General features: G+C 39.7%; 1 protein-coding gene across 2 annotated transcripts in view; it reads left to right on the top strand.

Annotated features, from left to right (window-relative positions):
• CDS1 (CDP-diacylglycerol synthase 1) overlaps nt 1-12,315 on the top strand; it is a 54,858-nt gene that overhangs the window by 27,996 nt on the left and 14,547 nt on the right. For both annotated transcript variants that reach the window (XM_084861585.1, XM_084861586.1), the window contains exons 5-8: nt 1,672-1,811; nt 7,077-7,135; nt 9,290-9,372; nt 11,007-11,094. In XM_084861585.1, coding sequence (XP_084717711.1) covers nt 1,672-1,811; nt 7,077-7,135; nt 9,290-9,372; nt 11,007-11,094 — 370 coding nt within the window. The remainder of the gene's footprint in view (nt 1-1,671; nt 1,812-7,076; nt 7,136-9,289; nt 9,373-11,006; nt 11,095-12,315) is intronic.

Raw genomic sequence — 12,315 nt, 5'->3', positions numbered from 1 at the left:
CCAGGGTAAGGCAGGGAGGCTGTTGAGAGGAGGGGTGACCCCACCTTTGTTCCTGTGGTTTGGTCTCCTCTCCAGGCCTGGGGCCCCATGACATGCAACATGAAGGGCAGGTAGGGGATGCCGAAGACTCTGATGGGGGCAGTGTGTAAGGCGCCCTTGTAAATAGTGCTGGCTAACTTACCAGCCCATGAAATACCGTGTGTGCACAAATCCATGTGAACATTAGTAAAATAGAATACCAAATGATTTTAATATTTAAAGGTTTATATCTTTTAAAAACTTTGCAGGGACAATCTTTAGTTATCAGTACCTTGACCAGGAAACATAATGCCATGATAGTTCACGATTAACCTACTTGCCATGCCTTTGAGCTTAGTTATTTGATTTGTATCAGCCAGAGAGGCCAGCGTCTTATTAAAACAAATGTATCACCTTCGGGGTTCAGCATAGTCAAAAATAGTTTCTTGATTTTGGTAGTCACAAAGTGTACAGAAGATGTTAGGTAGATTAAGTAGTTGGAGAATAATTAAACTCAAAACCATGCAGGATTGATTTTTTTTTTTTTTTGAGAGAGAGAGAGAGAGAGAGAGAGAGAGAGAGAGAGAGAGAGAGAGAGAAACATTGATGTGAGAGAGACACATTGACTGGTTGCCTTCTGCAACTACAACCCGGGCACATGCCTTTGACTGGGAGTCAAACCTGCAATCCTTTGGTGCACAGGCCAGTGCTCTAACCACTGACATCACCAGCCAGGGCAGGTTGATTCTAAGTGTAGGAAGAAAGGGTAGGCCGGGATAGGCTGCAGTGATTGCAGAAGGCTTCAAGGAGAAGGTGGGAGAGAAGCCATCCCTTAAAGAAGACAACCTTCTGATAGAGAAGAGGGTTCTGGGTGGGGAAGTGGCACCCGTCATGTTCTCGGTATGAGACTGAGGACGCATGTGCCACATGTGGAGACATTCCTGACCCCCCGAGCAGAAGGCATCCATTGGGGAGCAGTGGGCAAAATGTGCCGGTGGGCTAGACTGGGCTGTGACAGCCTTCCAGAAGAGTCCAAGACAGTTTCCAATGTAGGAGGATAGCAAAACGGTAGCACAGCCGATAGAAATGGGAATACTTGTCCTTTGGAAACAGTGGGGCGTAATTCCCTCCATGAGATGCAGAGGGAAGCCACCCCTGGGCTTCCCTGGGCACTAGGAACCGAAGGCAGTGTTTGTCAGCCTTTTGTCCTGGCTCCCATTAGCAAAACCTCACGGGTTCAGCCTTCCGCTGAGTGAAAAGAGATACCAGAGCTTGGAAGAAGGACAGATGATTTATATGATTATTAAAAGGTTCTGCTGGAGATTTTTACCTGCTGCTAGCTCCTATCCCCACTGCTGCCCCTTAAAAATCACTGCTCAACAGGAGCCACTGGGAGCGTGGAGGAGAGGGAGAAAGATGCCAACATGTGCGGGGCAGGTGGAGATTTGGCTTAGGATCTCCACTATAAAAAGCATTAGAGCTGTGTGTGTGAGCGAGAGGGGAGTGGGGAAGAGAGAGATTGCAAGTATGTTCTCACAATCGACATTGTGAGATTGAAAGTGTTTTTCATATTGTTTCCTAATATTGTTTCTGGAATTTTGAGGGACATAAAAAAGTTTCAAATATAAAAAGCTAATTATTTTTAAATTACAGGTACTTTCTACTCTGTGTCAACTACTTTTTCTATGGAGAGACTGTAGCTGATTATTTCGCTACATTTGTTCAAAGAGAAGAGCAACTTCAGTTCCTCATCCGCTACCATAGATTTATATCATTTGCCCTCTATCTGGCCGGTAAGTTAAGGAAGACATTCTGTATCGATATGTAGCTAACAGATTTTACATGTTTATTTTTATTTTTGTTATTTAAATTCATAGCATCCTTACTTTGTTACATTGTTATCCAGCTTCTTTTTTTTTTCTTTTTTTTTTTCTTTTTCTTTTTTATTGTCCCATGTAAAAAGCTATTCTTTTTTATTAGGGTCTTATAGAAATTATATCTTAATGGTGATTTTAAAAAGTACTTATTTAATAGTCACTTCATGTATTTGAGAAATTTCTTTGCAAATAGTAGTAAAGGAACTTTTAAATATATGGATTGATATAACCAGGTATAATTTACAAAGAAACTTTCACACTTATATTGCTTTACCTTATTTGTTTCCAGGTAATAGAGTTTTAATATAGACTTAATCAGGGTATTTAGTTTTTCTGACATGGTTCATTACATAGTCACAATATATATAAATACAATGTTTTTATTTATAGTATGCTGTGCCACAAGTTTTTTTTTTTAATTTTAGATTGAGAATCTGATACTTAGGATAAAGTTAGGATTACAGATTTATTTTCCATTGAAGTTTCCCAACCATATACAAATTTTTAAGAAATTGATTTAGATATGCACTTTTTAAAAGTCGGACTTACATCATTAAACAGGTGTCTAAAATATCACTTTCTATAAAGCATCTATGATTACATTTTCATTCCTGAGCTTAGTAACTGCTTCCCCTTCTTTTCTCCACATTTGTAAAGTTCTAGGTAGCAATCCTTAATTTTTCCTGCAGGTCTGTCCTATGTCTGTTGGTAGCTTTTTCAGATGTTCACACAAATCAGTAGAATATCAGTTCTCTCTTTTCCTGGAGACCCCGGTTCCGGAGACTTCTGTGGTGTTACGTTGGGCTGGCTGCTGGTCGGCCTATAGTGTACCAGCATGATTTGGCCTTATTTCTTCCCTTCCATGCCCTCCAGTTTCTGGGTTTACACACTCATTTTGTTGTAAGCATGGCCTTCGATAGTTTCTTATGAAATGTTCGTAGAAGATAAATGTCTAAAAATATTTTTATTCACCTGGCTGGTATGGCTCAGTGGTTGAGCGTCAACCTAGAGCCGTTGGATTCCTGCTCAGAGCACATGCCTGGATTGCAGCCTCCATCCCCAGTGTGGGGCATGAGGGAGGCAGCTGATCAGTGATTCTCATCATTGATGTTTTTATCTCTCCTTCTCTTTTCCTTTCTGAAATCAATAAAAATATATTTTAAAACATATTTATTCTGTTCATACAGTTGACTGCTTTGGCCAAGGCTCCCACTTACTGGGAATAGACTTTCATTTAATACTCTAGTTTAGAAGCCCAGGCCTCACTCTTGCCTTCCACTGAGCCTTTTCTGCTCACTTTTCTCTAGAAAATACTACCAGCTGTCCCTGATTTCTTAGGTTTGCTGAAAGTGATCCAATCTCTTCTCTAGCTTCTAAAATTTTGCAGCCATTTCTCCTCTGTTTTCCTTTGACATTTCTTCCGTTCTCTTTGCTCTCTGGGTTTTGTTTCCTTTATTGTTTTCTTGCTCTGGGTTTTTGCCTAAACCTTATTTTAGTTAGGCTTCTGGGACAGAATAGAAACAAATGCATGTGGTCTACTTGCCATTTTAAGACAGAAATCCTAACTAGTCTTATATTTTTTATTTTGGCTTTAAAGAATTTACTGTTTTCTCTGACGGCTCCGGGGGCTGACTGGCCTCAGTGGGCAGTTCTGACAGGACCTCTCCCGGGGTGGCCTCAGATGGAGGCAGTGCCAGTCTTAAGTCTCAACTGGCTGGACGCGAGGTGGCTTGCTCTCAGGGCCACAAGTCAGTGCTGGCTGTTGACTTGAGCTCCTACTTTTGGCCTGTCCCTGGGGCGTGACTGCCTCTGAGCACCAGGGATGGGTTCTGAATAGGGACAGAGTGCGCCAAAAGCCAAGTGTCTCAAGAGTCCTTAATTAGGTGTGTTTTTAAACTGGTTTCCAGAAATGAAAGCATGATGCCTGCCCGTAGGAAACGTATAGACTAAAAAGGAGTATTCAGGGAAACCCCCCGTCTGCCTTACTGTCTCTGGGCGCTCACAGCAGCGATTGCAGACTTTTTTTTTTAGTGTTCACTCGAGAATAACTTCTCAATTGAGTGGTAACGAAGATGTAATTTGTTTTCTTTATTGTTTCTTTTTCTACATTTTATACACGACAGCCTCCCAGCCAGCCTTTATAGTGCTTGCTTGCTTCCTACCCTGTTGTCCAGCTCAACTTTTATCAAATAAAACCAACATTCCTTCCTTTTTTCTCTGACTGATTTCTGTCAGAGAAGTAGTGCAGTTCAGGCTCTTGGACTCACAGGAGCTCGTGGACAGTCAGCGTCACTCTCCCAGCAAACATGTGAGTGCTTGCCAGATGCTCGGCCCCGTGGATCGAGCGGAGGAGGCAGGGGGGTATGGCCGACTGGGTGCCTTCCAGGGTCTTAAAATGGGTGGGACATGCATCCCCAAGCTCATTGCTGAGACATGAACCAGGACCTCTAAGAGCAAGGAGGCAAGGAGGGCATACTAACATCTGCCTTGTCTCTGCTTTGCTGTTCCCCATTAGCCTCTCTCTGAGCCAAGTCCAATCTCTGTGTGCCCCCTTCACCATGGACCAACGACATAAAACAGCATAGAAATGGCATTATTACCTGAGCCACAAAAGTGATCTGCCTGCTATAGAAGAAAAGCTTAAAAGCAGTCATTTTAAAGAGGTCTTTTTAAACTACTGATTACTTCAATGCCACGAATTCCATGTCTTAAACCCTCCCCACCTGCTTGCTTGCTTTCTTTCAAGAAAAGGATGTCATGGCTTTCCATTGTGTCTCTACACAGAAAATGTTTCTGTGTTTCTTTTGCAGTTCAGCCAGTCAGATTACTCTGTAGATGTCTAGTAGGAGGTGAGGTGGGATCTGGGAGCCCGTATTCATTCTCTTCCTTTGTCACCATCCTTGTATTCCACTGACATTTCAAATCACTCATCAGAATATAGCTGAAGGCAGCTGCTGTTTTGTTCAAGGCTCTGATCAGAATAGTATCAAGCTTGCTTACTAGTGTATAGAATTGCCTTGATTAATATGACTTAGATCTACTAAGTCTAGTATTTATTTCACATAAGATAGATTAGTTGATAATTTATTTTCTATCTCAGATTTCACTCTCTAAAGACTAGAATGCATGAATGGCTATTTATCTAAAATTAAATTTGGTGTATGCATTTCCAATACCTACCTCTGTAAAAAAAAAAAATACTTATAGTTTAGAAGTTTACTGACATGTTGGGCAAAAGTGTTTATATTTGCTTCCCAATATTTTGGTATATGTTAAATTTCAGTTATTTAGGTAGAATTTTTATTTAGTAAAGCTTCATTGTAATATATTTGTAGGCTATAACATAAACACTAGTGCTGTTCGTAAATCTTATTTGAGAATATATTTTACTATCCTATCTAACAAAAGAGTAATATGCAAATTGACCATACCTCTGCTACACTTAAAAGCCACACCTACCAACCAATCAGGAGCGACTATACAAATTAACCCAACCAAGATGGCTGCGGCCTTGGAGAGAGCAGAAGGCTTGAGTTGCCCCCGGTGCTGGAGGAAGCCAAGTTTCTGCAGCCATGGCCTGCCTTGGCCTCTGCTTAAGGCTACAAAGTTTCAATTATAGAAGATAAATAAATCCCAACAAAAATGGCTATAAATCCCACATCCCAGGGCCTCCCCTTAGGTTTCCAGGGAGCGTGGCCAGCCGGAAAACTACCACAGGCCTCTTGCTCAGGCCACCCCATGCCCCAAGGGAACCCCCACCTTGATCTGGGACACCCTTCAGGCCAAACCAGCTGGCCCCTACACATGCACCAGGTGTCTATCCTATCTAATAAAAGAATAATATGCAAATTGACTGTCACTCCAACACACAAGTTGGCTGCCCCCATGTGGACACAAGATGGCCACCACAAGATGGACAGCAGGGGAGGGCAGTTGAGAGGGACCAGGTCTGCAAGGGAGGGCAGTTGTGAGCAATCAGGCCAGCAGGGGAGGGCAGTTGGGAGAGACAAGACCTGCAAGGGAGGGCAGTTGGGGGTGATCAAGCCTGCAGGGGAGGGCAGTTAGGGATGACTAGGCCAGCAGAGGAGGAAAGTTGAAGGCAACCGGGCCTGCAGGGAAGGGCAATTGTGTGTGTGTGTGTGTGTGTGTGTGTGTGTGTGTGTGTGGCGGGGGGGGGGGGGGGTGTCCTGGCCTGCAGGGGAGGGCAGTTAAGGATGACCAGACCTGCAGGGGAGGGCAGTAAGGGGCAAACACACTGGCAGGGGAGCAGTTAGGCATCAATTAGGCTGGCAGGGGAGTGGTTAGGGGGTGATCAGGCTGGCAGGCAGAAGTGGTTAGGGGCAATTAGGAAGGCAGTCAGGTGAGCAGTTGGGAGCCAGCAGTTGTAGATTGTGAGAGGGATGTAGAACATCCCTCAAGGAATCTCAGATTCGAGAGGGTGCAGGCTGGGCTGAGGACCACCCCCCCATGAATTTTGTGCACCGGGCCTCTATTAATTATTGTAATATGATCTGAGACATTTCAAGTCACTCTTAACCTGAGTCTTGCTAATGGTTTGTGGAACCACAGATTCTTGAGGATCATTAGATCTGAGTGTTTAATACATTTTAGCCAGGTGATACTTAGTAAATTAATGAAGTCCTTTGTGTATTTTCATTCATCTATAAAACTGACACAAATAAAAGGTACCTATGTCATAGGGATTTGGGGGGATTAAATGAGTTAATACTTGTAAAATACTTAGATAAGCTCCTGGAACATAAGTATTCAACAGATGTTAGCCACCATAGTAATTATTTTTAATTTTTATATTGTGCAGAGATTGAAACATTCTATATATATACTTAGTAGACTGACATAGCAAATTAATTTTTATTCAACTGAAATTTAAGATCTGGTTTTCCATGTCCACCTATTAGCAAGCGATGAATTCACTTATCTAACGTAGGGGATATTTATTGAATTTATGCATTGGAATATATTAGGCGTTTTGGAGACTATAAGATCATTTCCAGCAGGAAACTTTTACTTAAAATACTTAATAGAAGAGTAGGGACATGCCAAATGAGTAAGTGGCTAGAGTATACAGGTGTGGTGAAGAAGGTAGGCTTGTTTGAATTCAGTGAATCTTACCTTTGTAACCAATTGCACAACAAGCACATGGTCTTTGTTCTTGAGCAGGTTTCTGCATGTTTGTGCTGAGCTTGGTGAAGAAACATTACCGACTGCAGTTCTACATGGTATGTATTAATCATTGTTCTCCAGTCACTGTACATCATAGAAACCCTTACGTTTAATTATTTTTTTTCTGAAGTGAGAAGATAAAATGTAATCTGCTACTTGAGGCGTAGGTGTGAGGGATATTTCCATTTTGGGATGACTATTAAATACAAAAGGTTAAAGTTGAAACATTTTTGAGGATTTAAAAATTTTAACCATTTTCAAATTTTCTAAAAACTTTTTCTTTGAATATTCTCAAAGGCTATAAAATTAAAACCAAGTATTTGGATTCCCTAAACTGGTAGAAATTTGAAACATTCCCATAGATTTCTGAATAGTTAGTCTGAGGAGCTGACTATATTTACCCTATTTCTCTATGGAAACTTGCTCTTCGTTGAGTATGAAGGAAACAAAGCATGTATTTTCTTGGTAGCTATGGTTAGTCATAAAATTTCATAATTCTTTTCAGCCTAAGGTATTTTATTCAGTTTATCGTTGAACAGTGTTCAGTGTTTTTGAAATTTATCACTGTGAATGATGAACTTTTCTTATTTCCTTAAAAGGTAGCTAATTATAAAACTTAAAGTGAAAAACATAATGTTTAAATTTGTGAAATCATGTATTAGGCTTGTTTTGGATTTGGGATATATTTTATATTCTTTATGCTTTGCTTTTCTCCATTAAGATCTCCTGCTGAGCATTAGTGTTTAGAACTTGTAATATTTCTTATATTTCTAATTTCTGGAGACCTTGAGAGGAAAATTCTCAGTGAAAAATCTAGAAACCATCAAGACAAATTAGAAATAATAGGATCTCTTATGAAAATATAAATGGTGCCTATTGGAAAAAAAATCATGTATGCATTTTTAAGCAATCAGGGTCAAAGAGAATTGGATCCTTTAAGCAGATAAAAATAAAACAAAACAATATAATATTTGCTGAAATAGAAAATAGGTTTATTATGAATAAATAAAAATCTAAGAATTTTGAAGGGTAATAAATTCCAATCAAAATTATGACACTAGAACCATGAGCTTTACTTCATTCACATTCGACTCATACTGATGATGCTAAAAGTCCCTAACAGCCACCTCTCAGGCTGCATGGGACTGAGACATGGAGGCCTTTGGAAATTTGACATGGATTCCTGCCATTGAACAGAGCTGTGATAGTCAACTTTCAAGTATGGAAAGGTGGAGTTCAAGGGCAGTTGATCTCTCCTGGTTTGAATCATTTGAATTTAGAAATAACTTTTTATGGGAAAAAGTTACCATAGTGAACTCTGAAAAAAAAAAAAAAAAGAGTTTAGTAGGTTTAATAACTGCAGAACGCAGCCCGAGTAAAATGTTCCTCTCTAAATGTCATAACAACATACATTTCTCATTATCATAGTAAGCCGATGGTTCGAGACTATGGTTTATTTTTATTTATTTATTTATTTATTTATTTATTTATTTAATTAATTATATATATTTTATTGATTTTTTACAGAGAGGAAGGGAGATGGGTAGAGAGTTAGAAATGTTGATGGGAGAGAAACATTAATCAGCTGCCTCCTGCACACCCCCTACTGGGGATGTGCCCGCAACCAAGGTACATGCCCTTGACTGGAATTGAACCTGGGACCTTTCAGTCCACAGGCCAATGCTCTATCCACTGAGCCAAACCAGTTAGGGCTTTTTTAAAATTATTATTATTATTGTGGTTTTTTTTTTTACAGAGAGGAAGAGAGAGGGATAAAGAGTTAGAAACATCGATTAGCTGCCTCCTACACGCCCCGCACTGGGGATGTGCCTGCAACCAAGGTACATGCCCTTGACCAGAATCAAACCTGGGACCTTTCAGTCCACAGGCCAACGCTCTATCCACTGAGCCAAACTGGTTTTGGCCCTATGGTTTATTTTTTATATGGTTGTAAGTTTAGCTCAGTATGATAAGCAACCCATCTGTATATAAATTGAGATTACTTTTTAAAAATGTTTTCATGGTTTTAAGGTTCCAGTAGGCACCAAAATGAATATAATTTCGCTAACAACATTTATTTTGTATAACCTTATCTTACAAACTTTAACCAAAAACCATGCTAGGAATGTGTGTTTCAGAGTTACTCCTGCTTCCTGGCTGCACTGATCAGTTGTGTTCACTAACTGTTGTGTTGTTGGGCTTATTAACAGTTCGCATGGACTCATGTCACTTTACTGATAACAGTTACTCAGTCACATCTTGTCATCCAAAATCTCTTTGAAGGCATGATATGGTAAGGGCTTAGAATTATGCTGCTTTATACTTATGTCATAGCATTTTTAAAAGCATTTTCACATTGAACAGTGTCTCACAAACTTCTAGTAAAATGTACTATTTGTTGTTGCTCTATTCCATTAAATTACCTTACTGAGTTCTGTTGATTTATCACTTGACACTTGAAGACAAACATGTTAGCTGGGCATATGCCTTATTCAGGCTTCAAATAAAATAAAATAAAAGTTTCAAACAGTTAATTACACTTTTAGGCTTCGCTACATTTGAATGTGACTTTTTACAAAGCATCACTCTTTTTAAATATATTTTATTGATTTTTTTTTTTTTTTTTTACAGAGAGGAAGGGAGAGGGATAGTTAGAAACATCGATCAGCTGCCTCCTGCACACCCCCTACTGGGGATGTGCCCGTAAACAAGGTACATGCCCTTGACTGGAATCCTTCAGTCCGCAGGCTGACGCTCTATCCACTGAGCCAAAAATGGTCAGGGCCAAAGCATCGCTCGTAAAAAGAGCATATTATTCACATGGGATGCAGAAAGAACATGAAAGTTTGCTTGCCAGCATTGTGCTGGCAAAGCATTTCCTCTAGTGAAAGTGGTATGTTCCACCCTGCCTGTGTATGGGGCAGGGGCTCAGATTTCAGATGTGTGAAATTACTCACTATGCAGCAGTGGCTTGCCCATTCAGAAAGCATTTTTGTAAATTAAAAATTAGTTTCAATGGGGGAGGAGGGAGGGGGTCATATGTAATACTTTCAACAAATATTTTTCAAAAATAAATTAATAAAAATAAAATTGTATTAGTTTAAAATTATGAAAATTATTAGTTAAAAATTAGAGTGGAGAAAAAAAGATTTTAAGAAATCTGACCATAATTTCCTCACGTTTAAAAAAGCACTCATTAATTAAAATCCTTTACAGGTGGTTTTGTGAAAATAAATTATTCCCAATGACAGTTTTGTGATTTTTAGCCAAGGGGGTGGTGTTATTTGTGTATAATTAGAATCATTTTAAGATTGTCTTCCATATACAAACTTTTAATTGCTGGAGTAAGTTAGGAAATTAATAGGTTCTGTATAATTAGTAGGGTTTAATGCAATTTTAGGCTAAGATAGAATTAAACTTGATAATTTTTTCTGAAAGATAATTTTTATTAAGAGCTTGGTATAAATTTATCAGATTATACTCTATCTGAACCAAATGACTCTTTTTCATTTTGCTTTTTAAAAACTGTTTTCATGGCTATTTCTTTCTCCTCTCCCTTCCTCTCTGAAAATATTTTTTAAAATTCTTTATACTGCTATAATTTGTTCATCATAAAAATAAAATTTGAAAGTCCACAGCTATAGAAATTCATTATTTAATATTAAAATTAAATTATTTAGTATATTCCTTAGCAATGTTTTCCCACTATGTTAATTTACGTATAGATTTTGCTCTGCTTAATTGCTAAGCAGGCAAATGTGGTTGATATTTAATGTTTCTAATAATGTTTTGGCAAGTGTTATGTTCTAGACTACTCTGAAGTGTAATTCAAAGAATTATTATATTGACTCAATATGAGTCATAAGCTCTATAAAATACTTGTCACTTAATCACTGAACTTGTTTTTGCTGACTTTTTTTTTTTAAGGTTCCTTGTTCCAATATCAAGTGTTATCTGCAATGACATAACTGCTTACCTTTTTGGATTTTTTTTTGGGAGAACTCCATTAATTAAGGTAATTACAAAATACCACAAGCTACTACCCTGACCTTAAAGATTCGCCACTGGAGACTTAGTGCTGTTGCCCATTTTTTGTTTCTTTTTCTTTTTCTTTTATTTCCAAGGGGCTTCGATCCTCCTTGGCTGCACTCAGGGCAGTGAGCATGCTTCCCGAGGGTGCTGTCTGGTTCTTTAACTGTCCTGTCAGCTATCCTTTCTCCCAGGAAGGCTCACTTCCCCTTTCTGCTGGCTCCTTCCCTCAGGGGTGTGGGTCTCCTTGCCTCTGTGCCCACCCCGCCGTCTCACCTGCCCCTCCTTCACCAAACTCTTTGAAAGCGTTCATGACACCATCTTCACATACCCATGTCCATTGGAAGACTTCTACACCCAAACCAAAAAAAAAAAAAATTAAAAAATTGAGGCCCTACAATAAAGTAGTGATAATGTAAGTAACGAGGAAAGGTTAAAATAAGGGAAGGAAGGACATGTGAGCAGACCATGTTGTTTTGCCTTTGAGTTGCTACTTTTTACAGTCAGTGGAGGCAAAGAAGGAAATGAATTAAGTTATAAGTTCCCATTTTGAGGAAGAAAGAAGCAAACCAGTTCTTTATGGAAGAGCAAGCCGTGGCCTTTAAGACCCTTCCATAAATTCTCTCCTGCAGAGCAGCAGCCTAGCACAGGGTGTCAGGCTGAGCTGTAGGGATACAAGCAAGCCATGCATTTTCCTCTAAAGCTGCTCAGCACACGGGCAAGCCATTATGTGTTCTAGGCTCCTGGACAGCTAGACGTGTTGGGCTGAGGAAGTCTTCAGAGAGGCTGTTCGGCTGCAGAAGATTCACTGTCTGACTTAGAACAGAGTTCTAGTGAGCGTCCTGGGCTGGATTAGTTGCATAATGTATGCAGATGTAATTAAGTAAATTTACCCCTAAATCAGTATGCTGTGGAACAATTCAGTTATTCTTTGAACTCATCAGCAGACACTTTTGAATTTGAGTCAACTCCCACTTCATGATGATAATACTGAATTATCCTCCGAAAAGGTATACATCTGTCCCTTCGCTACGGCAGAATTGTCAGATATGTCAAGAAACCGGTTATTTCTGCCAACCCTCTTGGCTTTGAGTTTTATGCACATCACCACCGGGGGCCTGTAGACAGCGTGTGCAGCCTAGCTGTCGCCTGTTTCCATCTGCAGAAGTTTCCCTACAGAGAGGAAGGGAGAGGGATAGAGAGCTAG

The sequence above is a fragment of the Pipistrellus hanaki genome, assembly GCF_964339955.1.
Source record: "Pipistrellus hanaki genome assembly, chromosome: 1".
NCBI classification, from domain to species: domain Eukaryota; kingdom Metazoa; phylum Chordata; class Mammalia; order Chiroptera; family Vespertilionidae; genus Pipistrellus; species Pipistrellus hanaki.
The sequence above is the reverse complement of the archived record's forward strand: the minus strand, read 5'-3'. Positions and strand labels throughout refer to the sequence as shown.